This window comes from Natator depressus, chromosome 15 (genome assembly GCF_965152275.1).
Source record: "Natator depressus isolate rNatDep1 chromosome 15, rNatDep2.hap1, whole genome shotgun sequence".
In the NCBI taxonomy this organism is placed as follows: domain Eukaryota; kingdom Metazoa; phylum Chordata; order Testudines; family Cheloniidae; genus Natator; species Natator depressus.
Genome location: NC_134248.1, coordinates 20471317 through 20497202, shown reverse-complemented (window position 1 = coordinate 20497202; position 25886 = coordinate 20471317). Strand labels below are relative to the sequence as shown.

General features: G+C 42.0%; 1 protein-coding gene and 1 long non-coding RNA gene across 2 annotated transcripts in view; one reads left to right on the top strand and one right to left on the bottom strand.

Annotated features, from left to right (window-relative positions):
• The window catches only part of LOC141999408 (uncharacterized), a 342290-nt gene that overhangs the window by 35227 nt on the left and 281177 nt on the right, over window positions 1-25886 (bottom strand). The gene's annotated exons all lie outside the window — the stretch shown is intronic.
• ADGRD1 (adhesion G protein-coupled receptor D1) overlaps window positions 1-25886 on the top strand; it is a 250026-nt gene that overhangs the window by 219010 nt on the left and 5130 nt on the right. The window contains exons 23-25 of the mRNA XM_074972786.1: window positions 20296-20422; window positions 21457-21498; window positions 25436-25528. Coding sequence (XP_074828887.1) covers window positions 20296-20422; window positions 21457-21498; window positions 25436-25528 — 262 coding nt within the window. The remainder of the gene's footprint in view (window positions 1-20295; window positions 20423-21456; window positions 21499-25435; window positions 25529-25886) is intronic.

The following is a 25886-nucleotide window of genomic DNA, read 5'->3' as shown; positions in this document are numbered from 1 at the left end:
ATCTCATTGAAGCTCTTTGAAGGGAGAGTAAGGGGGAGGACTATAAAGAAAATACATTGATGAGAGTATTAAGATGTTAATTAGTGACCTGAAGTCCTACTACTGATGATAATGTCTTAAATCTAATTAAATCTTTGGCTCATTGGATATGACAAAATAAAAATGCTGTTTGGGTCATATTTGATTAAACACATGGGGAAGAATCCAGAGATAAGTATACATACATGAGTTTAAACATGAGCAATGAAAGAACTACCAGTGCAATGTTAATGTGCAAGGGACAGATTGAATTTATAAGTGTTTCCAGTTTGTCTATTTCCATGAGCCAAAATATTGAGTTATCACCATACTAAGGCTCCAGTTCAGCAAAATGTTTACGTATGTGTTTAAGTCCATCTCTCTTCAGCACTTGAGTTAGGTTTATGTTGAGAGAGCAAAAAATTTTCCCATCCTAAATCAGGACCAAGAAAATCTATCTAGACATTTTTTGCAAAAAAAATTTTTGAAAAAATTCAATTTGGATCAACTGAAATGTTTCATTTTTGATAATTTTGAAATGTTTTATTTATATTTTGACTATTTAAAAATATAAGCAGCTTAAATTTCAAAACAAAGTTATTTTGTACTGTAAAGCTGGGATTTTCTACTTTAAAAATGTCAAAATATTTTGAAAATTTCAAATCTTTTTTCTGAAAATATTTTCAAATTGAAAAATTGGTCTAAACTGATCTGTTCCTGCAAAAAGTTTCAATTTCAACGAATCAGCATTTTCCTACGAAGAAAGTGTTTAGTCAAAAAATTTCCCAACCAGCTCTGTTTAGCACAGCACTTAAGAGCATGCTTAAGGGACGTACCAAATGAGGATGGATTGCAACTTAAGTGTCACCAATGACTTAGCTAGAATTCAAACTGCTGACTTCCCCATCCTTTGAGTCATCCAGTCCCCTGCAATAAGCATGATAGAGTGATAGTTCTTACTTTAATACAAAAGGCTGGGATTTTCAAAGGAAACTAGTTAGGTGCCTAACTCTCATAAAAATTGAACAGGCGCTGGTGCCTAATACAAGGCCTGGAATTTTAAAAGGAATCATCTAATAAAGTTATTTTAAAATCTGAGTTTTCAGGGCCTGATCATATTGACTTAAATGGGCTTTGGCTCTGGCCCTTTATTTCTAAATCCCATGTGAATTGTACATTTTTGTAGGTAATACAACATAGCTACAAAAATAAGCAAGTACAGTGGATCTAGCTGAAAAATTTTGCTCTGCACAATACAATTTAAGACATACTATAGGAGATCTCCATTGTAATACACTGGGTACCATTCACCACAGAGATGACTGGCAGATATTTATTTTTGGTGTTTCATAGTTTAATGACTCCTATTCATCAGAGCTGAATGTAGATGAATTACAAGGAGGGTCACTGATGGAGAGAGAGTTGTTTTGTATGACTTTAGTACTGACAGACACCTGTACGTACAGAATGTACCAGCATGATTAAATATTCATGAAGCACTGGATTGTCTGAATAGAGAAATGTTGTAATTTTCATCAGGACTGCTTAATGTGTGTCTGCTTTCATATTTTAATGCCTAGAAAGAGCAGATTTTGTTAAAATTTGGTTAATTACATCCCTTTTATGAACCCCACAAATTGCTTTTGGCAAGGAGTCAGAAACGGATGAGGACACATGCAAATTTGGAATCAAAGTGGCCAAAAGACTGCAACTAGAAGATTTGTTCTTGCAAGATGCTGAGCATTTGTTGCAGGTGCTGAACAAGCTAAACTTCCCCTAAAGTCAGTGGGAGTTAAAGGGGCTCAGAAACCCAAAGGTGCGTGCAGGACCATGCCAGATCAATATCTTATTGAGCTGAATCTGGTGACCTAATCAGTGGGGACAGATAGAGGGCAAAGATAAAGAGGGAGCTTTCACCTAGCACCACTTTATATGGGTACGGCTGAGCCACCTGCCAGCTAGCCCTCACCTTTAATAGCTGGAAAGCACTGCACTACCATTCCTGGGTGGAGTCAGTCCTTTGATACAGATCCAACAATCAATAAGCTGTTGGTAACTCTGATATTACACCCCTGAGGGTAAAACAGACTCTCTGCAATTTGTCAACACAAAGCCTATGCACCACTTAAGACAACATAGAGTTTACGTGGCATTTAAATGGTAAGTGACCCTTGTGCTGGCCCCTTGCATGAAGCTGAATTGCATCCTGGGAGACTTGCTAAAACTCCAGAGGATTCAGCAAAGGAAGGGATCCATATTAAATTCCAGGGTACACATGACAGCTATGAGTGTTAAGGTTTCGCCAGAAATCTGAAATTGTAATATTGGAACAAAAATCAACATGTTTTTTGAAAAAGAAAATTAGGAATAATCTTTAATATAATTTAAGTTGGATGGTAAAAACAGTGTGACTTTTTTGGCTTTTCTCTTATGATTTGACATATTCAGAGCTTGTGTAGTTTCTCCAGATTTAACTGCTAGCATAATGATTTTTTTCCCCTTGGTGGAAGCTGCTCATGCTGGTTTTGCTGGCAAATCTCCCTTCAGTTTCACAGATAGGGAGTATTATTTTTGTTCCAGTTGAAAGAATCAAAGGCTTGGGATGGTCTGATTTATAAATAGTTCACTGCTCGATAAGAATAAATGCATTAGTGCAAATTTGCCCTCTCTACAACATAGCGTACATCCACACTAGAGCTGGAGTGTAATTTCCAGCTCGGATAGACATACATACATTAGCTTTGATTGAGCTAGCATGCTCAAAAGAGAAGCGTAGCCTCGGCAGCACGGGCAGCGGGATGGCTAAGTACTTAAGGTCCTAAGTGGGATTGTACTTGTGGTGGCTAGTCCATCCTGCCCTCTGCACCATTATGGCTTCATTTCCTTTTCATTATGGGCCTGATCTAAAGCCCATTGACTTCTATAGGTTTTGAGTTAGGCACTGTTGGTTTATAGAGCATCCAGCTGAATATGATCCCAATATTGATTGGGGTCTCTAGGCACCACTGTAATACAAATAACATTTTAGATGTTAAGTATCAGAGGGGTAGCCGTGTTAGTCTGGATCTGTAAAAGCAGCAAAGAGTCCTGTGGCACCTTATAGGCTAACAGACGTATTGGAGCATAAGCTTTCGTGGGTGAATACCCACTTCATCAGATGCATGTAGTGTTGAAATCTACAATGCATAGCGAAGGCCTTTGAAGCTCACATTCCTTTTTCACCCTAATTGGCTTTAGTTTTCAGTCCTGAAGTATCCTGTTTATGTTTTTGTTTATTGCCCAAGAACTCCGATTTTGAGCTATGGAAATTTCAATAGGAGAAGGACAATGTTATATGAGGTGTAACTCTATGCATGGCACCACAATTAAACACTCATCGTTCATCGTGAAATGGTGCAACTCATGGTGAATAGCGATAACTTAAAACTTTGCTTGGAGTGTTACATTTACATCCTTGGCCCCATTTATAATCCTAGAACTCTATGTCAGCTTTATGCAGAATAATAAGACAAATATTAAAGTTATTCCATCACATAAAGTAAACACTTATTCAAACAAGCACCTTGTGCAGCGCTGTAGACAACTACATAAATCACCCCAGAAGTCTGAAAAAGCTCTTAGCTACACTGTCTGATTTGCATATTTCCCCCGCACTGCTCTCTCAAAATAAAGTAAACGAAAAATACAGGGTCATTACAGCAGAGAAAAGTTAATATGTTAGCATGAAAGTCCTTTCAAAGTTTTATGCCTTATTTTTGGATAAGTAATATGACTCCATTAATGGTAACTATTTTATGGTTTCAGAAAAAGAAACAGCCATCTATACATTGAAAATAAAATTCCCAACTGCTGCAAACTCAAAGAATAAAAGCAGGAACATTTATTTTACTGAAATATTGAATGAAAGCATTTTTCATTAAAGTCCATGTTAGATATAATTCAGTTAAAAAAACAATTAATCAGAACATATGGATGCCTGATACGTTGGGATTTTCAAAATGGCATGAGGAAATGACTCTGTGAAGAACCATATTCTTTAACCCTACATTGGTTTTTCAAAGGTGTGTGTCACATCGTTATGGTTTCACTCAATATATTTTCTACTTGAAACTTAGGGTCTGTCTACACAGCGAAGAAAATCTACAGCTGGCCTCTGCCAGCTGACTCAGGCTCTTGGGGTTCGGGCTGTGGGGCTGTTTCATTTCTGTGTAGATTTCCGGACTCAGGATGTACCCAGGCTCTAGGACCCTGCAGGGTGGGAGAGTCTCAGAGAGCCCATGATTGGAAGTCTATGCACCAATGAAACAGCCCCGCAGCCTGAGTTGGCTGGCATGAGCCAGTGGCGGGTTTTTCTTTGCTGTATAGACATACTCCTAGTCTCTTTGGAATTTCAGTTCTGGAAAGCAGTGCAGAGAGCCAAAGTTTTCAAAATTGAGCATGAGAACCAGCTTTGCCTGCAGTACTTCTGCATTTTTCCTGCAAGTTGGGAATCAAAAATGCAGTGGCCCCTGAAAATCACAATAATGTTTTTAATGTTTTCTAACATCTTTTGAACCTCATAACATTTCTGTCAGCTTGGACATCAGGTCTGATGAGAATTGTGCAATAGGGGTTTAGGTTGACTCTTGTTTTGTCTGAACTGGTTCACCAGTCCCTAGGACCAACCTCCAAGAGCTGGAGATTGGTCACTGCTATCTAAACATAGCGTGGTAGGTTATTTTAGCAAATCCAGACGTGTTTTGAGGTCAAGATAGGAGACAATGAATAGATCCAGTCTGACATAAATAGACTTAGCATGAGATATCCTCCTCAGTTCCACATAGGGTCTGATCCAGCTCCCATTGAAGTCAATAGAAAGACTCCCATTGCCCTAAAGAGCAGTATGAGAAATCCTGATTTGTACGCAAACTCCCCTTAAAAACAGAAGGCAAGCTTCTCAAGACTCAAACGTACCACCCTCTTCTTTTTCTTCTTCCGCCTATGGATAGTATCTGACTTAGATCTCTTTTTTGTTCCCACTCTGGAACTATTTGGTGAATATTCACAGCTTCTCCTAGGGATCAGTGTTGCTTCACATTGATTGCAACAGACTCTGGGACCAGCCTAGAGTGCACTGAAGCTGTTAGCAGCAACAGTCCCTCCAAGTAGTACTGGCAATGGACCAGACTGGTCCTCTACTGTGTATGCAGCGAAGTTCGCAGGTTGGCCACCTCATCTCAATAAAAATCCTGCTGAAACAAGGAACATCCAAACTGAGGTAGCAGAACTAAGCAAAAACCTTGGGAGTTTCCATATGAGCAGAGATTATAATGACTAGGATTATTTATTCAGAAAAGTAAGAGTGACCAGTAATGAGACACTGATAAATAAATAGGGAATGGAATAGAGAAGGCTGGTAAGGAACTGTTTTTGACCTTTTCTATAGAATAAGAGAATCAGTTGATTCTCTTTAGACTTAAAAGGCAAGAAATTAAAAATGAATGTTTAGGAAAGCTTTTTTTGTTTGTTTTTGCAATATGTAGGAAAACCTGTGGGACTCACTGCTGCAGGATTTTATTGAAGCAAATAGCTAATAGAAGTTCAAAATCTTCAGACAATTATATGAATAACTTAGCATCTGCAGTTACACCAGCTAAGATAAATAATAAAAGCTATAAATTCCCATTTTTGTAATGTTTTTTAAGAACTGGGGTTAAGAAGAAACCCCCCTCCTTACATGCTACAATATTGCACAGTTAGATGTATTTATTTGGGTATATGTCACCCTCTGAAGCACTGGGTACTATTGATTGTTTTCAGAAACAGGGTACCAAGCTAGAAGGATTGTAGGACTGTTCCAGCAATTTTTTTTCCTTATGTAAATTTAAAAAAGAAAGTTCAAGCAAATATATGCCTAATAATTTAGCAGCACTGCAGTTAAAGCTCATATGAGCTATTACATAGAAAATTACTTTCCTTTCTTTGTCAGTTTATATGCCTGACCTTGGTATCTTTGCTATTTACTAGCGCTGTTGTCATGGAAATGCAAAACCAACATTTTTGCTGGTATCATTTCATTAATAAAGATCATTAAGGCTGTTATGGTCAAGAAATCATTTTCAGAGTTCAGCTTCTGTGGCTGAGGTGTTATTTCTGCAGAAATGTCAGGCACAGGCTAAAACGATTTTTACTCCATTGGTCAATCTACAAGCATCATTGACCTCAAGGTAAGAAACAGAAACATTTGCTAAACCTATAGATTTCCAATAAACAGCTTTCTGATGCTTCTCTGTGAGGCTTTTCTCTCCGTCTTTTACTTCAACAACCTTTGCTGTTCTCAGATAATTCCCTAGCTCAGTTGTTAATCAACTGAGTAGCATAAGTAAGAAAGGAACAAGATGCACATTGTCTATGAAGTCTTCTCTGAGCACAATATTACAGATCTTTAATACAGGTCTGTCTACACTATGATAAAAAACCTGCAGCACCGAGTCTCAGAACCCAGGCCAGCTGACTCAGGCTCGTGGGGCTCAGGCTTGGGGGACTTAAAATTGCAGTTGTAGATATTTGGGCTCAGGCTGCGCTCTGAGCTATAAGACCCTCTCCCCTTGCGGAGTCTCAGAGTCTGGTGTCTACCCCAAGCCTGAACATCTACACTGAAATTTAGCCCCACACTCTAACCCCTGCAAGCCCAAGTCAGCTGACCTGGACCAGCCATGGCCCTGCCGAGGATCTTTGTGTAGACATACCCTACGAAATTTATACTGGCCTTGCTCTCCTCTGACTTATACCAGTGTAAATCAGTAGTAATTCCACTGAAACCAATACCATCACACCCACGTAAAGCTGGACTGAGTAAAGAATGAGGCCCAGAGGGCCAAGTATACAAGTTATATAAATGAATCTAAGCTGGTGTGATGTGCATTCTTCTAGCCACCTCAATGGGCTTATTTCACCAACATAAACTTCCTTTAGAGCAGGGGTTCTCAAACTGGGGGTTGGGACCCCTTAGGGGGTTGCAAGGTTATTACATGGAGCGGTCGTGAGTGGTCATGAGCGGTCAGCCTACATCCCAAACCCCACTTTGCCTCCAGCATTTATAATAGTGTTAAATATATTAAAAAGTGTTTTTAATTTATAAGGGGGGGTTCGCACTCAGAGGCTTGCTATGTGAAAGGGGGTCACCAGTACAAAAGTTTGAGAACCACTGCTCTAGAGCCTGACTCAGAGTCACAGGCAAACAGCTACTTATTGTGCATTGTACTCTTTCCCCCCTTACATATCATCTGTGAGTCTGGCCTACTGCCTCTAATTAGGTCTGATCGCACAAGAGCCTTAGGGATTATTGACACTACCGCTTACGTCAATGTAACTTACATAACTCATGGGGGTGAAAAAAATCACCCCCCCGAGCAACGTAAGGCACACTGACTTCAAGCGGTGTCTACACTGCACTATGTTGGTGGGAGACACTCCTGCCAACATAGCGTCCATCTCTCGTTGTGGTGTAGTAATTACATTGACGGGAGAGCGCTCTCCCATCACTGTCTCTTCATCAGATGCACTGCAACGATGCAGCAGTGCCAATGTAGCGTGATAGCGAAGACAAGCCCTAAGTTGGCCGCATGAGGAAGGGGCCAGAAGAGAGGAGCGTAACAAGAAAATCAGTTACCAGGAGAGTGTAAGAATATGCAAATTAAGAAAGGCCCCATCCTGCTTTAACATACATCTTTTCCCAACTCCGCATTGTGTAAGCTACACAAGCATAAAACTCCCTTGCACATGACTGAGGCTATGTCTACACTTACCGGAGATCGACGCTGCTGTTATCGATACAGCGGGTCTGGTTCAGACCCGCTAAATCAATGGCAGAGTGCTCTCTGGTCGACTCTGGTACTCCACCAGAACGAGAAGAGTAAAGTAAATCGATGGGAGTGTCTCCCGTCAATGCAGTGCAGTGGAGACACTGCGGTAAGTCGACTTAAGCTATGTCGACTCCAGTTAAGTTATTTACATAGCTGGAGTAGCGTAACTTAGGTCAACTTACCACAGTAGTGTAGACAAGGCCTAAGTGGCTGTAAAGGGTGTCTAACTTACACCATCTTACATGGTTCCTCTGAATTTGGCTTGGGTTCCCTGTCTTATGGTATTTTTCAGCATGCCCTTTGTGTTGAAACCTGCGTCACTGTTAGGTTTGATGTCAGCTGAATGCTTTCAGATTGCAAATGCCCTGTAAAAGGCAATGGCTTCACAATCACACCCTGTTTGTTAGAAGGAGAAAAGAGAGCACTAAGAGGTCTTTTTATAAAAAAAATAAATCTATAATTTGACAAGTCGTCTTTATGAAGTCTGGGTCTGCCATTCTGGTTTACTGCATGGAAACTAGAAAACAAAGATTTGTACTACCTGGTATAACAACTATAAAAAAGATTCAGATGGTTGTAAACAGACCAACTGTAAATAGCACAATGGGCCCAATTTCAGGATATCCTTTCATGATGACTCTCAGAGATTTAGCCAATTTACTTTAATTAAAACTAGTAAGAATAGAGCTGCTACAGATCCATTCTTCAAACTGAGACTACACCCAGACAATAGAGAATGGATAGGGAGCTGTGATGAGGCGGAAGCTTCACCTTGAAACCATTTGATATTAGATGGGATAAAGCAAGGAAGAAATATATTGCAGGAACTATCCTGCAGAGATAGGGTAAGGAAGATGGCTCAGATAACCTAGAATGTTGTTTCCCTCTCTAACTTTATGGTTCTATGATGAAAATTGTGATGAACAAATCAGATTTAAATTAGCTCTCCATTGCCTTGCCTTTACCAAGCAGCTCCCCTAATTGATGTAACGATTCTGGGCCCAATTCTCCAGCCCTTACTACCCTGAGACTGATAGCCCATCCCAAGAGGACATACATCCTATGCAAAATAATCTAAGTACTGTACTTTAATGTAAACAAATCCTCCTGCATACTTTTTGTTATCTGGGCTGATAAAGAAATGTTGTACCACTCTGGAGTGCTTGCTGTGCAAGGTATAATCAGCCTGTGGAAACAAGATGACTAATGATAATTACACATATTGCCTCCTACAAGATAAAAGCAAGTTGACCTATTGAAACATTGCAGTTTAGTTTTCTAACAATAAATGGAACCCCACTTCCCTGAGAAGAAAAAATACCCCTAAGGAGAAAAAGGTTAATTTTCTTCTTGCCCTCTTTGCCTTATTTGCTACCTCCCCGGCAGAAATTCCACTGACCGCTTTCAAACAGGGGCAAAACAATCAAGCTGGGGAAACAAACAAACAATGGGTGCATAGGAAATTAATAAATCTTCAACGTTCTGAGGACCAGACCCTGTCCTGTTAAAAATTGCTTTTAGATTTCATGTGCATTTCTGAGCACTTGATTACTCTGACTTCTCGCCACCACCATCACTACCAGCTGCTAGGGGAATTCATACTTCTGTCACACAATTTCAAGTCTCCTAATAAACTTCTCCATGTTATTTGCAACCACCATTGCACATTATTTGGACTCATGATTAACTGAACATGTTGCTGTGCAATAAAAAAAACCAGCCTGACAAGTCTGTTTTAAAGAACCATACCACTGATGACTGATTTGCTGTAAATGACCATTCCCTAAAAGAGGTATTCCAGTAGTAGCCCAACAAGATGCTAGACAAACCTGAAGTGCTTTGCATTGCCCATTCTTGCAGTGGTCGGTATGGGGACAGGGAGGATGTATACTCAGTTACCCTGGGGCTGAGTCAGTGACTCAAGTGATTAGCAAATAGAGATGGAGCATGATAGGCAACACTATGCAAACACAAACACAGCTCTTGACTGCTTAAAGCACAAATATATGGCCAGCCTCCAAAAGGCTCAGCTCTCTGTGAGAACAATGGAGACCCTCCCCCCTTTCCACCTCATTCGTAACAATGCAAGCGGTTGGGTGCTGAGCTCTAGAAAGTCTTGTCTAAAGGATACAGAGTGGCACAAAGACCCAAAACAGGAAACGTCATCAATCCCACCCTCCTGCCATGACAGACCCTATCGTTGGAAGCATAACAACCTCATGCTATGAGATTAGTTCTTCAGTGTTTTCTCCCAGACCTTTCTTCAAAGGCAAAGGTTGGTGAAAAAGGAGAGTCATCCTTAGGCTTGGGTGCTGAGACCCAGGGAGTGATACAGAAGCTCAAGAGCAGTAAGAGAGAGATGATGTCAGGAAAGCTGAGAAATGAAGGAGCTGTAGGAGCAATAGAAAAAGAGATGGAAAAGTCCCAGTTCAGAAAATGGATTTGCCCAGGGAGCTAACCCTTGAAAATCCATCAGCCAGGACAGTAAATCTGAGTGTTTGATATTCAGTTCATGGCTTCAGATGGACAGAAGCAGGGGGAGGGGGGGGTTATTGCAACAAACATGACTTTCTGTGAAAAACAAGATTTGTGTTTTGTAGTTGAAGGACTGGGATGGGAGCGAGCAGACCTGGGTTCTATTCTTACCTCTGTCACTGATCTGCTGTGGGAACTTAAACAAGACTTTCTAGAGCTCAGCACCCAACAGCTTGTATTGTTACAAATGAGGTGGAATGGGGGGACGGTCTCCATTGTTCTGATTATATCACTTATAATTCCTAATGTCTGTGTCCACACACACACACGCGTGCGTGCGCGCACCACCTTATATTCCTGTCTATACACATTCTAGAGCATTTTGGGGAATGCCAAAATGTTTGTCATCAGCAAATCAGCACTGAAGGGCTCCTGAAGATGCACATCACATCACATATCAGCAAAATATAATACTCTGTAGTTCAGTTACAGGGTTCAGACCAAAGAACTAATGGCAGCTTATTTCAAAGAGCAGGAGACTGAGTTCCTGCTCTCCCCAGCCAGACTCCAGTTGCAGGGAAGGAACCTTTTTTAATTTCATGTGTTGGACTGGATGCTAAAAACAGCTTTAGGTTTCTGGAAGCTGTGTAGGAACAGCCAACATTTCAGCAGAGCATCTGCTTTCCTCTGGGATTCCTTGGTGACATGCTGGCTATTGTTCTCAAAGCCTCCCCAAAAAAGAAAAAACAATTTCAGGAGCAAGTCCAGCATGGGAAAAATTCTTTGCAGTTAGAAGCTGTAACAATTTGTACTAACAGCACCTTTCAACAGCACAAGCTGTGGGCCTGGGCCCTAGAATGCAGTAAGCAAAGGATTTACAGTGTTTTACAAACATTATTAATTTAAGTCTCACAACACCCCTGCAAAGAGGGAAATAGCACCTCTCCCTGGGGAAACTGAGGCATAGTGAAGTCGAGGACCTGATTTTCAGAAGCACTGAGCAGCTGCTACCAGTGACTTCATATATGGTTATTCTTTGTATTACTGTAGTGTTTAGAAGCCCCAGTCTTTCTTCATGGAGCTTACAGGCTAAATAGACAAAGGTGGGAGGGAAAACAGGTGCTAAAACTTGCCCAAGATCACCCAGCAGATCAGTGACAAAGCCAGAATTGAAAGCCAGGTCTCTTGATTCTGAGGCCAGGACTCTATCCACAAGACCAAGGGTCCGGGGTGAAAATAAGTCGAGTGACTTACCGGTATGCTGGAGCCAGCTCTGGCCCCCAGAAAGGGCGGGTCCTAGGGCAGAAGGGGCGGAGTTGAAGGGGTCAGAGCCCGCCCCAGCCCACCCTGTAATGTAAGTGCTGCCCCACCACCACCTGGGTAGCAGCAGCAGCAGCAGCCCGGGGCTCTGGGGGCTATTTAAAGAGCCTGGGGCTCCCCTCTTCTACTGCCCCGGTCCTTTAAATAGCTGCTGGAGCCCCGCCGCTTCCCCAGGTAGAAGCAGGGGAGCCGCAGGCCCATAAATAGCCCCCGGAGCCCTGGGGAAGCGGTGGGGCTCCAGCAGCTATTTAAAGGACCGGGGCTGCAGAGGCAGCTGGAGCCCCTGCTACCCCAGGGCTCCGGGGGCTATTTAAAGGGCCTGTGGCTCCCTTGCTTCTACCGCCCCGGTCCGTTAAATAGCTGCTGGAGCCCTGGGGAAGGAGCCCTGGCCCGTTAAATAGCCCCCGGAGGCCCCCCCCCACCCTATGGCTCTGGGGGCTGTTTAAAGGGCTCGGGGCTCCCCTGCTTCTACCGCCCCAGCCCTTTAAATAGCCCCCAGAGCCCTGCAGCCACTACCCCAGGGCTCCAGCAGCGGGGTTCTGGAGGCAATTTAAAGGGCCTGGGGCTCCAACCTCTGCTGGGAGCCCCAGGCCCTTTAAATTGCCCCCGGGGAAGCCGGGCTGCCCCAGTATGGCTCTTACCAGTATCCCGTACCGGGGCGTACTGGCTTACTTTCACCTCTGCCAAGGGGCCTTCCAGAGTTCATAGATTAATTTAATTTCTGAAAATCATGCTCCAGTTGACTTGCTCAATGAGTTGGTGGTTGAGCTTGGAGGAGAACCAAGAAATTTTGACTCTGAACTCTCTCTTTTGACCCCTAGTTTACGTTCCTTGAGCTGGTCAAATTATTCATTGTGACTATTTTTGGGTGTGAATTTATCTCATTTTTTATTTTTAGGTCATAAAAGGCTTGGTCCCAAAGATTCCCATTGATGGGAACCAACTCTGGCTCAGGTCCAAATGGTTTGTAAATCTATCCACATTTCTGTGAATGTGTTTGTAGCAACACACTGGCTAGGTTGCTCAAACAATTTCCAGCAAATGTTTTTTTCTAATACTGTTCAGCTGGACTATTTGTGGTGGGTGATTTTGCTCCCTGACTAGATGATTGAATAAATAATAGCAAACAACAACATGCTCTTGTTCACTCATGACTCCCACTCTGTGAAGAATAGCCATTCCTCATGCATCAAAGGGGATAAAATCCTGAAGACTGGTGAATACCAAGCATAAAAGGAGGTAAGAACATAGCTGAATTGAATGGCAGTTCTGACTGTGAAGGAAAGTTTGCAAACACTGTTTGTTTCACAGATTTTAATCAGCTCTTAGGTTGGAGTTTGGTGATTACAAGTTGTAGCAAATTGGAAACAGTCCAAGTTCATCTCCTTCCAGTATTAATCTGAACTCTGTTAGATTTTGAGAGAGCTGCTAGTGGTGGGTGTCTGAAGTAAACCGCAAAAAGAGAAAATTCAGTTAAAAGGACCATTCATCAAAGTAACAATGTGACTTGCTATGGAAAAGTGTCTGCTTTTATAGACCATACCTCTTCCTGCTATTTATATAATCTTGGTTTATGGGTCTCAATTTAGTCCCTAATTTAGCAGACAGGATGTCTGAAGTTGTGGAGGTCAGATGCCTTAAACGGATTAGCTCCTCATATATAACTAATAAAACTGATTCGTGAGTTATAGATCCCATTCTTAATAGCAATACAGTTTGCTTCCTGCAAGCAGTAAAGTTACTGCCTAGGGGCTGCTAGTTCAATCATCAGTATTTGATATGGACAGTGTCCTCAGAGCAATAGGAAAGAGGGAAAAATTAAATAAGGGCAAGAAGAAAGCTATAGTGAGTAGAATTGTTCCAAACCAATTGCAAATATAATAAAACTATAAGGTCCGACCCTGCTCCTTGGCAAAAGTCCCAATGAATTTAACAGTAAGAAGATTGAACGCCTATTTCATATTATGTCGTTGACAGAAATGATATCCCACAGGACCTGACCCCTACATTTCTTGCACACCTAGCCATCAATGCAGCAAAGACAGATTACACCAGCTCCAGGATCTTCCCCTCATGTTCCTATTAACCAGAATTTGGGACCAGGATTTCAGCTGGTATAAATAAGTGTAGCTTCAGTGACTTCGCTGGAGCTACACCAGTTAACACCAGCTGAAGATCTGGCATTGCCTGTGCAAGTATTGGATGTTATGCAAAGTTGAACAATAAATAGGAACCGGAGAGTAAAACGAAGACTTAAGTGGGATGACTCAGATGAGTAAGGTTACTCTCTTGAGTAAGGGTTATAGAATTGGCCCCTAAGGAGAGCAGGCAAAGGAGACAAGATTTTTGTTTTTTTAGATGGAGGTTTAAAGAGATGGAGAGTCAATTAGACAGAAAACCCAGGAAAGGCTGATTGAGGCATCAGGAACTATAAAGAAAGTTGCAGGGTTCATACAGGTAGGCCCAGTGAATAGATTTTGCACAATTGCCAGCAACTACCCTGAAGGAACCCCACTGATTGTAAGGGAGCCAGTTGCAGCATGATGGCCGTATGTAGTACAAGTTCGTTGCTGTTGGCTCTTAAAGTCAAAACCATTCTTTTGGCTCTGCATAGGAATTAAATCAGCCCACATCAAAGCATCTATTGCTGAATGATGCTTTGCACAGCTTGTGCCTTCTGTGTAACTTGCAACCCATCCATCCAGATTGTTATCATTTTGACACAGTGAGAAACAAGTCCTAGCAGTAGAACAGCTGATAGATACACTGTGCACAAACAATAATATTCCAAAGGCTGCGAAACACAGACTGGATATAAAAATGTAATCAGAACAAAAATAGCTCTGCAGTTTCCAGAAGTCACCTGTTAACGAAGGAATAAGTGGTACATATTTGTTAGAAGAAAACTGAAAAGAAAGTAAAAAGGATGAAGAAAAGCAAATTCCCCCTTGGTGCCTGCTTTGTCTTCCTCCCAGTCAATTCAGTGCAGGGCTGATCAACACACACACACACGGAAGCTGGAAGCAAAGACAGTTTAACAGAGCTAGACTGCGACAGAGCAATAGTGATTGAACTTTTATCAGCTTGTGTGAGAAATAAACCCTTATATGGCTTCTAAAATTCTATGGGCCAGCTCATCATCTCCTAGAATGTGACCAAACAGACATCTAAGGGTGAGTAAGTCCTCCCTTTATGCTGCCTGCCCACATTTCTACTGCAAGCAGGGGGAGAAAGAGGAGGTTAAGGGCTAGATTTACCAAGGAACCAGCGATGCTTAGCATGGCCACGGCTAACTTTTCAGCGCCTAGAAAATCACTGGGATTCACGTCCTTGGGCTTCCTATCCAATGAATGCGGAACGATAGGTTCCTCAAAATGGGGTTCACAAAGGCCAGCAGGCTAGGTGGCTGCCCGCCTAAGATAGACAATGGGAGATGTCAAGGAGAAGGGAGTGTCCTAAATCCTGCCCCTCTCAGGGAGTTTGGCTTTTAAATCCAAGCTGCAGGGAGGCGCCTCCCTCTGCTTGGGATTCTCAGCTGCAAACTCTTGTTTGGAATTAGTCATCTACAGCATTTCTTGCAAGAAGCGGTGGGGCGGCGCTCTCCCCCTATAACTTGTAGCCCAGTGGTTAGGGTACTCACCTGGGATGTGGGAGACTACGGGTTCAAATCCTCCCTCTGTCTGAGGGGGAGAAGGGATTTGACCAGGGATCTGCCAGTGCTCAGGTGAGCACCCTAAATGCTGGGCTATGAGATATTCTGATGCTCAGAGTTTACCTGTGGGATTAGGCCTCACGGGCATGTTAGTCAGAAGAACACCTATCATCCCTTGGTTCATGCATTGCACTGGGGCAAGGCATCCAAACACCTGCTGGAGTGCTCATGTGCAGAGGCAGAAATGGAGGCACCTAAGGAACTTTGCAAAAAGTTAGATGCTGAATGAGCCTAGGCTCCTACTGGGTTCGGTTGCAGTTAAGTGGGGGTACTGTGAATACCAGTGGTGCCTAACCTTAGGATTTAGGTGCCTAAGTCCCTTTGTGAATCTAGCCCGCCATTGTCCTGTTTTCCCTCCCTCCCCCTGGCACAAGATTCTATATTTGTACGGGCCGGGGGAGTAGTGATCTGCTATTGGCATGGGAAAATAAGATAGTTAAACGTTCCCTGGGTTGTGCCTCTGAGCAGCATTCCTTACTGGACTGCTTCTGGGGACGGCCAGCTACATGGCTACCTCTTTCTCTGCACTAGTGGTAAAAGACAACCTACACCTATATTAATTGCACAGGACATTGCTTATTGTCATCCAGCACAGCTGGGTGACAGAAATCAGGCTTTCCCATTCAGTGTCTTGAGGTATCAAACTCAGTATTACACCATCCTAGTTACCAAACTTCATAGACAGCATCAAATCCAAAGGACCATGTTGATGCATTGTTAAAGTTGCTCAATCTGAATATTCAAACACTAGCTAAAGTTCCAAAACCAACATGTACTTGGCTGTGTTGTATGGTTTAAATTATTAGGGCTAGTCTCCTCAACTATGCATGTAGCCAGAAACACAGGAATAAAAAATAAAACATATAAGTGCAATGCATTGGAATTAATGTAGCTACGGGACCCATATCTTTTGCAATTTCTGAATTGTTTTGACCTTATTGTTGCTTAATGCAGCTTTTTGCGTTTAATTTGCTATGCTTTTTTTTTAAAGGTCAAAGAGGCAATGAAACGAAGTTTGGGGAAGTGGGGGCAGAGGAGGAGGGAAGAAAATAAAAAAGGTCAAGGAAAAAATACTGCCAAGCTTCTAGCTTGGTTAGTGGAAGCTCATAACTCCTTGAACCAGTCATTCACACTTAGGGTGAAATTCACCCGTGCAACAGACTGGCATAAGATCTATGCACCGCCTAAGCAAAATAGGTCTTAAATTGGATGCAAGTGACACACAGACCTTGTGCTGATCCTGTGCATGGGATGAATTTCACCCCTAAACAGCACCCAGTCTAAATGGATGTGCACTTAAAAAGATGCACATGTACCGAGTGCCTTCCTAATTAGTGTTCGTTCATCTCCTGCCCTCATACATTTTTCTACTGCACATGGTCAGTGTTCAGTCTTCAAAGGCCTATGATCTTTGTTAAATCAAAACCTGTTAAAAACAAAGGGCCAGATTTAGTGTTTAGGTGACTAAGGACGTAGATAGATGCCTAACAGATAGGGATTTATAAAAGCACCTAACTGAATAAAGTATTTAACTTCCATTGACTGTCAGTGGGAGTTAAACACGTGACCTGCTTTGATGCTTTTGTACATTACGCTACATGACTATCTATATCATTAGGCACCTTTATCACTTTGTAAAATCTGGCCCAAACTGATTAGTCCTCAGTGAAAACTCTGTCTAGCCCACGTTTCAGTTACAGTTTTCATGTCATTCACTATTACTGAAGCATTGTTCGGATAGTGTGTTTAGAATAGTTTGCAATGGGAAAAGTGTATTTGTTGTGGTCTAACGACTCCAAATATGGCTGAAGTCATTTTGCTCAAACTTAAAATAAAAATTAAAACAAACTCCCCTTTATCCCAGAAGGCAAATTTCATAAAAATTGGATGTGTCTGAGACAGCAGAAGGGTAAGAGTGATGGGTTCATAATGGAAAGTGTTTTTCAATATCGGATTAGATGAGAGACCTAAAATGTCTAAATGCCCAGATTCCGTTTTCCACATGTTTGCTATGGCCCCTCTCCTGCAATGAGTCCTATGCAGGTGGACCCTCATCGAAATCAGTGGGGCTTAGCCCAGTCACAAGGTTTTTGTTTGGTTCCCCTCACCCCAACAAGAGTTCATTGCAGGATCTGGGTCCTTGGCAATGTGTCAGTGGGAAATATTTCCTGTGTTACTGTTGAAGTGAAGGACTTTAGCCTTGGGAAAAAAATATCATCCTTGCATTATGAAATAATTCTGCACCATTGATTAAGTTGCTCTCAAGACCGGATTCTTTGAAATGTATATTGTAAGTGAATAATAGACCTCAGGGTTTATTGTATTCCTTCAGTTCCTGGCTGACAGACCCTTTACAGAATCAAACTGAATTGTACTGAAATATTTGTGGCTAAGGACACCAAGATTCTCCTCAATACACACATTTAAAGAAATCTAGGCTTTCTTCGGTGACCCATATTTTCCAGCAACCCTTGACCCCATGGCACTCAGTATTTAAAGAGATTTTTCCATTGAGTTATGTGATATGGCAGCCTCATTTTTCTCCTGTTGTTTTCTGTAATCATCATGGAGCCTTGCCCTAACAAAAGATATGCAGATGTAGGCACTGCTCTCCTGCACCTACACCCTAGCCCCACCAAAGGGGAAGTTAATATTGCTTGAGACAACACGATCTCCTGCATGGATTTCCTACTAGCAATCTGCAAGCTCCTCAGTGATGCAATAGTTGAGAGGGTGGGCTGATCCTTGGCTCCACCCTTCCCTCACTCAGTATGCCCCCATCCTGACCTACTGATCCCCAACTTCACCACAGCCCCAGTTCAGTAAGGAATTTAACTTTAAGCATGTGCTTAAATCCCATTGGCCTCAATAGGAGTTAAGCATGTGCTTACATTTAAACACGTTTAAGGGCAATGCTCACAAGGAATTGGATTACTCACTTGCTTGGGGGACTTGGGGCCATGTGCCTTTGTTAGGACTTAGACAGCTCTGGGAAGGAGTCTTTTTTCTCCACTTCCACTCTCCCCACCCCGGTTCCACCTGCGTTGCTTCCCTCTGCCAGTGGAAGGCAGCATCTGGTCCTTGGTATCTTTCAGGATTTCAGTAATTTGAGGCATAGGGCATGCAAATCTCCTACATCCTTCCACCTTGCATAATAGAACTGAACAGGTACCAGTTAATAGGCTAGTAGGCTTTGTGCCCATGGAGAAAACTAGGAGGTTTTGCCCCAATGACTTCCATGAAAGTTCTGAGTGAGCAAACCCTTGCTGAGTACTTCCTGGTTGTCCAAAGCTTTGGCCCAGGCATGTGGCCGCTGAATCATTTGTTAGGAGACAGTGGATTGTGACTGAATTACTATGTACATATTCACCTGGCTGCATTCCAACTCAGACCAACTTTCAGCAAGTAGAAATAAAATAAAAAATTAACCGCAGGTTATTTTGTTGTACATTGTAAGTTGTATATTGTTTTAACTGAACGCAGATGGAATGAGCTGTTCTCATGCTTTCCATACTTAGAAACAGACCAGGTACTTCTTGCTGAATGCTCTTACTACTGCTACACCCAGTATGGATGTTTACGTGCACAAATGAAAGTTTCTTTTGTACAATTTATTGCCGAGAATCACTCTCTCTCAAGGAAGTAGAGAAAGAACAATGACTGAAAAAAGGACTTTTGGAGAGTAGACAATTGTGTAAGACAAACAGTAATGCTTTGAGACTTCAGTTTGGTCAGAGGTCCATGTCCTACATGCAGGCTGGCTGGTGTTCTGCTTCAGCAAAGACATTAGACCATCCTGAGTAAAACCAGCAAACAAATCCCAGAACAGCAAGTTACCCTTCTGGAAATGCCTGATCATGCAAGGTCTCAAGCACCCCATGTGAGGTGCTGATCACCCTTAATTCCTTTTGGTAATGAAGAGAAACATCTTGCAGGAGATTGAAAGCGTGTTGCACCTCACACCATTGGGCCCTAATTTAGGAGGCTATAGGTGCAGAGACACAAGGCCTAATTCTGACGTCACATCTGTCTATATCCATCTGTTGTCTCTTGTCTTATACTTAGATTTTAAGTCCCTTGGGGCAAGGGCTGTTTTTTTGTTCTGTTTGTACAGCGCCTGACACAATGGAGTCCTGTTCCGTAACTAGGGCTCCTCAGCACTACAGTGATAATAATAATAATATTTCCACAGTATCTGAATGCCTCACAATCTTTAACGAATTGATCCTCACAAAATCCCTGCGAGGTAGGGAAGTGCTGTGATTCCCATTTTACAGCTGAGAAACTGAAGCACAGAGCAAAAAGCCTGAAAAGTATTTTAGTATTTTGATCTCAATGGGAGTTAGGTACCTAAATGCTTTTGAGGACCTGGGATGGACAGACTAAGCAACTTGCCCCAAGTTACACAGGAAATCTCTGGTGGTGCTGGCAACTGTACCCACAGTTCCTTGACTGCTGGACCATCAATCTTCTCTACTTATATATAGATGCATGAGCACTTGACAAGAGTTGTCTCCCTGAGTTCAGTGGGCTTCAGTTGCATATAGTCTGGAAGGCACTTTTGGATCCTAGGAGAGGAAAGCACGCTCTACATTGAAGATATTACTCTTATTTAAGTGCAACCAATGCGCTCTTATCAAATGACTCATAAGAACAATATTGATGAAGTTCTTTCTTTGTGCTGTGAACATAAATAGGTCCTACTTCATTTTTTTTCCAGTGATCAAAAAAGGCTGACACGGCTACTCATTTATACAGCAATAAAGTTGAGCAACCATCTGATGGCAGTGTATGTCAGAAGACTTTTTTTTTTGCACAATCACTCGTATGCCAAGAAATAATTGTTAAAAATCTCCCCTTGGATGTGTTAAAAACTTACTGTTTGCCTGGCAGTTCTGTTAAATTTCCTGTCATTTTATCTTTCAGGTTGACAGCTAAGGCAGTTGCTGTATTGTTACCTATCTTGGGAAGTTCATGGATCTTCGGAGTTCTAGCTGTCAATGACCATGCAGTAGTATTTCAGTACATGTTTGCAATATTCAATTCCTTGCAAGTACGTACATAATGCAGGCTCTGAGGGTTCAGACAACAGCTGTAGAGCACCACAAGCTTGCAACTGACAGATCTTTAGCAATGTTTTCATTTGTGTATATTTGTCTGATCTTCCATACCCCTTTATCTCATAAGCCTGTACAATCAATGATATTTCTCCAGTCTCTGCATAGATAGTGAAAATATTGAGCAATTGATTAAGGCTTCTAACAGCCACCAGATAAACAGGTACTGAACACTGCCCTTGACAGAGTTTATTCAAAGTTCATTTTCAAGAGTGAGGCATCAAGGACTAGATTTAACAGTGGATGCACCGCTGACATTTCTCAGGTTTGTAAAGTCAACTTAAGATTCTGTGATCCAGAAGGAGCCAAATAAGACAATCCTAAGTGGCTAGGTAGATCTCATCAGGTCGAGCAACAGGGTATGTGTGTTGCATTTGACAAAAGTTAGTAGGAAAGAGGCCCACTGATGCAGCATACAGCACTTGTGATAGGACGACAAGATAGAAGGGTCCTGATCCACTGAAAGCATCCATAGCCAGGAAAGGACTTAAGAATCTGCCTAACTATAAGCAGGTGCTTGAGTACAGACATACAGTTACAGGCGTGTTTAAGTTCTTTCCTGGATCAGAGAGGTAAAAGCAGCACTTGTGAATTTTTTGTCATCTCACAAAGGAGTTCCACAGATAATCAAACCAATACTACATCAGAGGGTCCCAGCTAGAGCTGGTTGGAAAAGGGCTTTGATTGCCAACAACCAAAACATTTTTGATTTTTAAACTTTTGGATTTGGAGGCAGACACTTTCTGTGAAAATTTTGTTGAAAACCCAAGTTCCTTAAAAATAAAGTAAAAGTTTTAGATGGAAAAATTTTGACCAGTCCTATCAGTAGCCTAATGTTGTCACTGATTAAGTTAGGGAAGAATTTGACCCATTCGTGTTCAATTGTAAATCTCAGACTGTTGCACACATGCTTAGTGCAATACTTCAAGTAACCTGTAATATTATTCTTCCTTTTTTTGTTTTATTTTAGGGATTTTTCATCTTCCTGTTTCACTGTCTTCTGAATTCAGAGGTATGTTCTTCCCTTCTCCCCCAATAAACATCCAGTAAGAGCTCTTTCTGTAGTAAAACCAAGAGCCAAATGATGCTAAAATATTGTTAGGATGGTATAAAGTTTGTAAATCCGCTTTGGTTATTTTAGGAAACCCTTGTTTAATGCTGTTGCTTTAAGTACTGCCCTTTACTCCTCAGTCACAGTTGCTTAGCAATGTGATTTTTTTTTATGTAGTCACTGTTATTACAATTTATGAAATCTTCAGGAAAGTAGGAACTCAGTAAAAAACTCTAGTGCTCTGGGTGTAAAATAAACAGTGAATGAACCCATTATGGGCACTTTCTTTGTCACTGATATTTGTAAGTTTCTGTGTGAGAAACATGAAACTATCAGTGATTTTATGGTTCAGAGGACTCCTGGCCACACATGACCCCACTTTGTAGCAATGTATGTCATTTAGTGCATTTAACCTAAAGAAGCAGAGTTTCCTGATATGTGATAACAGATCAGAATTCAAGTCTAAGGGGAAAGATACTGCTTGGGCATGGATGGAGACTAGCATTCTGTGGGCAACATTTCTGAAGTGAGAATTTTTGGGTTTCAGAGCCAGAAGGGAAAATAAATATTAATCTCATCAAAACAAACTTTTAGAATCCCTTTATTAATGAGAAACCAGAATAGAACATTTCACACTTTTCTTGGCAGGATGCTAGGTCCTTTACAGTGGACTAAAGGGGGATCTTTTCATGTAAGGATTGTGTCACTGGATTGACTCCTTTAGAGCCAAAGCTCTATTTATCTATTTAGCCAGATAAATAGGCCTTGCACAGGGAATCTCTACATGGACTGGAGCTGCCAGAATGCTCCCCTCTCCCAGGGCACTGGGCACAAAAGCCCAGCAATATGCCATTGTTACTGTAAATCAAAGGCGGTGATGGAAGTCGCTGTCAGTACCATGTGGTTGTTTTAATCAGTGGATCAGCATATACACATATACCTCCTACTGACCACTCTTCTGCTTGTCCCATGCCTCTTCCCTCCATGCCGCACATAAACACTGGAACCATTCCATTCTGCAGCGTTAAGGGCCTTCTCTGCCAGCGCAGGGGCAGGGAGGACATGGTGTTTGCAATAATCAGGTATTTGCTGACCACCATCATCATGACCATTGTTGAATGTAATCATGGTCTCTGCCCCAGTGACTTCGTAGTGTTGGGTACTGAATTCTCTAGCTGCACTGGGATCAGAAGGAGACACCAATGTGTAAAGCTAGGAGGGCTGGTAAAAGTTAAGGAAAAATATTTAAATATCCTATTGTTCCCTGTGCTCAGAGAGCCTCCTTCTCTCCATGACCCATCTGACTCCCAGACAAAACAATCCAATGGCCAGATATAAATATCTGGCCATTGGATTGTTTTGCTGACACCTACTAAGGAAGGGAATTCATAAACTCCTCTGAGTGCTCTTAGAGGCACTAGGTACTGTACTTCAGAGTCTGAATCCCTGGCAAACAGCAGAAATGAGCAATTGCCTTTTAGAGAATATTTCTTACTAGCTCCACTGTACAGTCTCTGTGAGGTGTCTCTATTTAAAATACACCTTCCAAAAAAAATTTTTTTTAAATGCTTTACTCCTCAAAACTTTGTGTAACAGGGAATCCCAGACATAGGAAAGCAAAACCGCTAGCAATATTTCAAATCAGTAGGGTAAAGCAGAGATATCGGATTTTACAAGCAATACATAAGACCTGTATGAAGAAATACTGTGAAAAATGGCAGTACTTTTGATTGCCTGAGGACCTTGGCAATGCCGGAACTACAGAGCAGACTACATCCCTTTTTTCCCCCCCACAGTTATTTTTTGTTTTGTTTTTCAAAGTAAAAAGGAGAACAACAACAAAAGTAGAGGGAGAATATAAACAACAATTATAGCATGCAATCATAGTGGGAGAAATATAAAAAGGTACATATACAGCACCACAGGAACTACAAATATACAGACCACCTTACCCTAATTTTAATTGTACCTGTCAGCAAAATAAGAATATGTTCACTTGTTTTAAAAATCCCCAACAATTGGCTCCCTTCTGCTTTCAGAATGGCAAAACTGCCACTTGCTTCAAAGGGTGCCAGATCAATACAGTGATAATTAATTCTCTCCAGATTCACTAAATCTCACAGATTGACATGCCACTGAGCTAGTTAGTTAATTTTCCTGGTTTTTCTCCACTAGCAATTTAGCAATTAGCATTTTGTAAATCATGCTAGATTCTAACATCTAGGGGCAGTATGGCTTAGTGACTAGAGCCATTCCTGGCTCTGGTTCTGTTCCTGGCTCTGCCACTACCCTGCTGGGTGGCCTTGGGCAAGTCACTTCCCTGTTCTGTGCCTCCATTTCCCCATCTCTAAAATGGGGATACTAATATTGCCCCCATATTAGCATTTAAGGATCATGTTGAATTGCTTCGTCACCGCCTTCTAAAATGGAAGCACAATAAACTGACATACACCCATCACCACATTTCTGGGTGGCATGGGTTTATTTTATTCAAGTAGAGAGGAGTTGAATTTCATTGGAAAGCATCATGTAGTTCATAAATATAAGGGTACATATAAAGCTGTAGCTAGGGTGGTGAGTATTTTGTTCCCTGCCACAAATGTGATCACTCAAGTGCCAAATTAAAGGCAATGCTTTTAGAGAACGACAAGGCAGAGCTAGGGCTTAATGACATGGACAGTCCTATTGACTTCAGGGGGACTGTTTGAATGAGAAAGGTGAGCTGGAGTGGCGTGGGGATATGATCCCTGTATTGTCACTATGAGGACATACTTCTTTAGGACTCCAGTGGAGTGGTGGGTATTTGGAGGATCAAGGTGGGTGAGTTTTTCATTGACTTCAGTGGGCCAAGATTTCACCCTGTGTGTGCAAAGTGAACATTATTGTTAAAGTGTGAAATTCACCTCTGTCTGGACTGGCCAGCACCTTTAAGTCCCACTCAGGCTCTCCAGATAAGTGGTGCCTAGGCCTCATGCTGGAATTTTAGCTATGCCGCAGCCCTGCTCTGAAAAGTGACTAGATAAGATGGCACCTTTTGCTCAACAGATCCCTCTGCATTTCAGTGACAAAAATAAGTACTTCTTCCCATTTTTACTTCCATGGAGCTGGCACAGCACTGGAGGAGCAGGCTGCATTCGAGTCTGGCTCACAACCATCAACAGAATTATTTACTAAGCTCCCAGTGCTGGACCAAAGCCTCTCTGGACAGACACCTGTGCAGCCATAATGTAGAAGGTGATGGAGTTGCACTCGTGTTACTTGATTATTAGAATCTGCAGGGCTGGCAGTTTGGAAAAAACAACAGCCTGGATCATCTCCCGCCAGGGAAAAAGTTGTCAGGAGGGCTTCTGGAGGAGGAATTCCGCATGCCAGATCCCCTCATCCCATCAGAGAGGGATGGGTGTGCGTGTGCATTGTCAGAGTTTGAATCTAGTGAAAAAAGCCCACAGGGCCCACCCACAAAGTTGGTGACTCACATAGAACCTAGGGGCTCCCCGGAAGGCCAGGATAAACTGCACAAAGCCCCTTTGGTCTCTGGGGGTGCGCCTAGAGGCCAGAGCCATTGCTGGCTCCTGGCAGAGCAGTTATTTTGGGACTGCATGGAGTCCAGGGAAGTGCCCACCTGAGTGCACAGATTAGCTGACACAATCGGAGCTTATATTTTTACTTATTAAATGTGCAAATCTGATCATGGACCTATTGGTAAACACTAAAATGGAACCCCATGATATTATTATTATTATTATTACACAGTAGAATGGCAAATATTCCACAGTAACGTATGCGTATGAACCCTCGTCCATTTATAATGGAAAGACAATACTTTGTACCTGAGAAATAAATAAAACCAGATTAGGATCATCATTTCCTGACTGCCTTCTAATGCTTCTTTCCAAAGGTTAGAGCCGCCTTTAAGCACAAAACCAAGGTGTGGTCCCTCACCAGCAGTTCAATTCGAAACATCAATGTGAAACCCTTCAACTCCGATATCGTAAGTACTCCCATCAATGCCATTTTTATCCTATTGTACTGGCTGGAAGGTTGTAGAGCAAAGCTGTGACACTAACTGATTTTTTGGTTCACTGGCAGTTCTTAAAAATCAGAAGAATTGTGTGATTTGGTCAAGATGAAGTTAAAAAAATATATTTTGGGGGAAGAGTGGGGGATTTTCAGCAAAGTGAAAAAGTTGGGAAAACTTCATTTTGTGTTGAAGGAAACGTTTTTGTTCAGCCTGAAACTATGTTTCATTTTGAACATAAGCAAAGGAGTTGAAGGGCTGCATTCACGAAACCAGGGAGCAGGAGATAGAGGATTCAACAAAAGAGATAGAGAGAGGCCCAACCCAGAAT